The 5,546-nt window shown below is 33.9% G+C and overlaps 1 protein-coding gene across 1 annotated transcript in view; it reads right to left on the bottom strand.

The window, feature by feature from the left end:
• LOC107608255 (F-box/LRR-repeat protein At3g58900-like) overlaps nt 4,461-5,546 on the bottom strand; it is a 4,329-nt gene continuing 3,243 nt past the window's right edge. The window contains exons 3-4 of the mRNA XM_021110119.1: nt 4,679-4,690; nt 4,461-4,634 (exon numbers count right to left, since the gene is read on the bottom strand). Coding sequence (XP_020965778.1) covers nt 4,461-4,634; nt 4,679-4,690 — 186 coding nt within the window. The remainder of the gene's footprint in view (nt 4,635-4,678; nt 4,691-5,546) is intronic.

Consider the following 5,546-nt stretch of genomic DNA (forward strand, 5'->3'; position numbering starts at 1 on the left):
AGAGTGTGCTTAAGAACTCTGGACACCTCTAATTGGGGACTTTTGCAAAGCTGAGTCACAATCTGAAAAGGTTCACCTAGTTAGGTGTCTGTGGCATTTATGTATCCGGTGGTAATACTGGAAAACAAAGTGCTTAGGGCCACGACCAAGACTCATAAAGTAGCTGTGTTCAAGAATCAACATACTGAACTAGGAGAATCAATAACACTATCTAAATTCTGAGTTCCTATAGATGCCAATCATTCTGAACTTCAAAGGATAAAGTGAGATGCCAAAACTGTTCAGAGGCAAAAAGCTACTAGTCCCGCTCATCTAATTTGAGCTAAGTTTCATTGATATTTTGGAATTTATAGTATATTCTCTTTTTTTTATCCTATTTGATTTTCAGTTGCTTGGAGACAAGCAACAATTTAAGTTTGGTGTTGTGATGAGCGGATAATTTAGGTAGTTTTTATTAGGATCTAGCTACTTTTTAGTATATTTTAATTAGTTTTTATGAAAAATTCACATTTCTGGACTTTACTATGAGTTTTTGTATTTTTTTGTAATTTCAGGTATTTTCTGGCTGAAATTGAGGCGCTTGAGCAAAAATCTGATTCAGAGGCTGAAAAAGGACTGCAGATGCTGCTGGATTCTGACCTCCCTGCACTCGAAATGGATTTTTTGGAGCTACAGAAGCCCAATTGGCGCGCTCTCAATTGCGTTGGAAAGTAGACATCCTGGGCTTTCCAGAAATATATAATAGTTCATACTTTGTTCGAGTTTTGACGATGCAAACTGGCGTTCAAACGCTAACTTCCTGCCCTATTCTGGCGTTAAACGCCAGAACTGAGTTACAAGCTGGAGTTAAATGCCCAAACTGGCACCAAAGCTAACGTTTAACTCCAAGAAGAGTCTCTACACGTGAAAGCTTCAATGCTCAGCCCAAGCACACACCAAGTGGGTCCCGGAAGTGGATTTCTGCACTATCTACACTTAGTTACTTATTTTCTGTAACCCTAGCTACTAGTTTAGTATAAAAACTACTTTTAGTAATTTATTTTCTGTCATCTTTTGACCATTCTTGATCAGTTTTATGCTATCATAGACTATTGTACACGTTTAGGGGGCTAGCCTCACGGCCATGCTGGACCTTCACTACTTATGTATTTTCAACGGTGGAGTTTCTACACCTCATAGATTAAGGTGTGGAGCTCTGCTGTTCCTCATGAATTAATGCAAAGTACTATTATTTTTCTATTCAATTCAAGCTTATTCTTATTCTAAGATATCCATTCGCACCCAAGAACATGATGAATGTGATGATTATGTGACACTCATCACCATTCTCATCTATGAATGTGTGCCTGACAACCACTTCCATTCTACATGAAAAAAAAGCTTGAATGCATATCTCTTAGCCTCCTGGTTTACGATCAGAGTCTTCGTGGTATAAGCTAGAATCAATTGGCAGCATTCTTGAGATCCGAAAAGTCTAAACCTTGTCTGTGGTATTCCGAATAGGATCTGGGATGGGATGACTGTGACGAGCTTCAAACTCGCGAGTGTTGGGCGTAGTGACAGACGCAAAAGGATCAATGGATCCTATTCCAACATGAGTGAGAACCGACAGATGATTAGTCGTGCGGTGACAGCGCATTTGGACCATTTTCACTGAGAGGACGGACGGTAGCCATTGACAACGGTAATCCCCCAACATACAGCTTGCCATGGAAAGGAGTATGAATGATTGAATGAAGATAGTAGGAAAGCAGAGATTCAGAAAGAACAAAGCATCTCCATACGCTTATCTGAATTCCCACCAATGAATTACATAAGTATTTCTATCTTTATTTTATATTTTATTTATATTTTAATTATCAAAACCTCATTACCATTTGAATCTTCCTGACTGAGATTTACAAGATGACCATAGCTTGCTTCAAGCCGACAATCTCCGTGGGATCGACCCTTACTCACGTAAGGTTTATTACTTGCACGACCTAGTGCACTTGCTGGTTAGTTGTGCGGAGTTGTGAAAAGGAGTTGAGATTACAATCATGCGTACCAAGTTTTTGGCGCCGTTGAGATCACAATTTCGTGCACCACTCTCCAATTTCAAGTGTTTTGTTGGCCCAAGATTGAAGTTTCAAGCCCATGATTTCAACTAAGCAAGGCACCAACTTTTGAATTTTAATTACAAGGAAGATCATTAGCTAATTAAGAGTCATTAATACTTAATTAATTAGATTGAATTGGATTTAGTTTCTTTTTGAATTAGTTTGAATTCTGAATCAGTTTTTTTAGGGTTAGTATAAAAAGGAAAGAGACACACATGTGCTTCTCTGCCTTCAGTCATTTTCAATTCATTGTCTTTGATTTTCAAAGACACTATGAGTCACTAATCTCCTCGGTTAAGGTTAGGAACTCTGCTAATTCTAATAGATTAATGTTATAGCTTTTCCACTTTTGATTAATGCATTGATGTTTTCTTAAGAAAGAGTTTTCGTTCTTCATCACAAGGGTTTGAATGTATTGGAAAACAATTCTAATATGACTTGAATTCTCTTAACATCTTAGAAAAGTTGATTATTACAATTAAGCTTGAAAACTTATTCTCATGATTATTTAAGTTCTAAAATTGGGCTTGATAAGTGACATCGAATCAACTTGGTTTAGCTCTTAAGAATTGTGTGATGTTAAATCAGTGAACGTACCTCACCTCTTATCATAATCAATTGATCAAGGAATTGACGGTTTATTAAGAAAAGAGAAATTGAATTACTAAGGGATTGGAATTTGGTTATTTATGATTTGCCATAGATACACCTTGTATGATCAAAGTAAAGAGTGAAAAGCATTCTTCCTGAAGTTTTAACATCTTTGGAACCTTAACTCTTTTAATCATATCACCTCTTCAATCATTTACAACTTGCTTCTATTTAAATTCACTGTTTTATGATGATTGTCTCTGAAACTCTAGTTTTTTTATTGTCTAATTAGAATAATCAATTAATCATTGTTTCTTAGTCCTTTAATCCTCGGGGGAACAATAACTCACTTACCATGATATTACTTGATACGATTCGGTGCACTTGCCGAGTTATGATTTTGCAAATTTTGCATCACCGGATAGACTTAAGTCTGTACAATTAATTATAATGCCGGTACGTGTTTTTTCACAAATAATTATATTTTGGCACTCCAATTAATTTTTCAAGTTAGATTTTCAAAGTAATTTTTCAAACTATAAATTTTAAATTTCTAACCCTCTTAGTTCACTTTTAATTAATTAATTTTCTATTATTTATTTTTTTCCGGGTCTTACAGTAGAGATGTATGTTAATTTGCTAAAAATAAGTTGCAAAAGGAGCAAGAAAATAACAGTAGCAATGAAAAAACTACTACAATATACATGCATGATAAGTCTGGAGAGAAAAAGTCTTCTAAAGTAGAACAAGAGCAAGTTAAACAAGGACCAGCTAAAGCTCACATAACAATATGTGAAATAAGAAGACCATCATGGAATACTGACTATGTCATAACTTTCCATGATGCATATTGTTTTGTGACCGAAGATAAAGAATCATCAACTTTTCAAGAGGCTATAAAAAGTTCGGATTTTTTTATGGATGACACCATGCAAGGAGAAATGAAAGTACTATGCAAAAATAAGATGTGAGAGCTTGTCCCACTCCCAAATGGAAGAAAAGTCATTGGTAACAAATGGGTCTATAAAATAAAGAGTGACAGTCATGACCAAATAGAATGTTACCGTGCAAGATGGGTAGTGAAGAGATTTGCTCAGAAAGAAAGTATTAATTTCAATGAAATATTTTTTTTCTATAGTCAAAATTTCTAAAATTAGAGTAGTTTTTGATATACGTGTTGTGTATGATTTACATCTAGAGAAACTAGATGTGGAGACTGTCTTTTTTCACGATGAACTTGATGAAGAAATATATATGCTCCTACTAGAAGGCTTTAAAGAACCAGAAAAAGAAAACTTAATTTGCAAGTTAATCAAATATTTGTACAGTTTAAAGCAGGTACTGAGATGTTGTCACAAGAGATTTGATTCTTTCATTATTAGCCTTAATTACCACAGACTTCATTCAAACTATTGTACTTATTACAAAAGGTCTAATAATGATGATTTTATCTTTCTGCTATTGTACGTGGATGACATGGTGGTAATAAGTCCAACAAATATTGTGTCGAGGAACTAAACGCTCAGTTAGCTAGGGAATTTGATGTGAAAGATTTGAGATTAGCAGACAAGATTTTAGTGATGCAGATTTGTTGAGACAAAAAAGATAGAAAGATTTAGATATCCCAAGAAAATTATTTGAGAAAGGTTTTGCGGTTCTTCAACATGAAACTATGCAAGAATGTAAGTCAATATCTACCCCACTTCCTATCAATTTTAAATGATATTCTGAGATGTATCTTAGTAATAAAGTAGAGAAGATAAAAATGTCTCAAGTACCGTATGCATCTGCCGTGGAAATCTTTGTGTACGTCATGATTTGCACTAGACCAGATATTACTAAATTAGTTGGGATGGTTAGCAAAGAAACCTCTAATGTTACTTTATGTTTTAGAAGATCTGAATATATCGTCAAATGATATGTTGACTCGAATTTTGTAGTAATCTGGACAAAAAAAAATCTACTATAAACTATGTGTTCACACTTACAGGAGGTGCAATCTGGTTATCAAAAGTGCAAGTTATTGTAGCATTATCAACTATAGAAGCTGAATATGTGGCAGCTACACAATCTTGTAAGAAAGCAATTTAGTTGCAAAGGTTAATAGAGGAACTTGGACACAATTAGGGTATGATTTCAATAGTTTGTGATAGTTAGAGTGTCTTGCACATTACAAGGAATCCAGCCTTTCACTCAAGAATGAAACACATAGGCATTCAATATCATTTTGTTCGTGAAATAGTATAGGAATGAAAATTGCATATATGCAGAAAATTCACACCAACGATAATCTTGCAGATATCATGACATAGCTAATCAATACAGATAAATTTGATTGGTGCAAATCTTTTCTTGGCTTATTGAAAATATGAGCAACATGAATACACCAAAAGAATAATTTGAGTATGAGATTGTGAAAAGAAGAAGCAATATTTTTCTTTTTAGTTTGAAGTCAATAAAAATGGCTAGAAGTTACAAGCGGAACAAGTTGGAGTTTGAAGAAAACTAAAGAATATTATAAAACTTTAACTAGAGTCTAAGTATAATGCTACAACTTGATCAACTTGAAGATAATACACATACATAGCATATGGAAGTCTAGAATATCCAGTAGTAGTTTTTTACCAAAGTTAAAATTGGATAAGATATCTTAGTTGTAATCTTTGACTTAGTCAAAGAATGAGTTGTTACATAATCATGTGTTAAGAACAAGTTTTAAATGATGTTAAGATTAAGTTGATCAACTTGATATCATGATAATTTAAACAAGTAGTGATTTATTTGTTTTTTTATCACTACTTCTATAAAACTATATATAGATGCTTAAAACATTTGCTAATGTATGTTGTGTTGCAT

Source organism: Arachis ipaensis, chromosome B01, assembly GCF_000816755.2.
Source record: "Arachis ipaensis cultivar K30076 chromosome B01, Araip1.1, whole genome shotgun sequence".
NCBI classification, from domain to species: domain Eukaryota; kingdom Viridiplantae; phylum Streptophyta; class Magnoliopsida; order Fabales; family Fabaceae; genus Arachis; species Arachis ipaensis.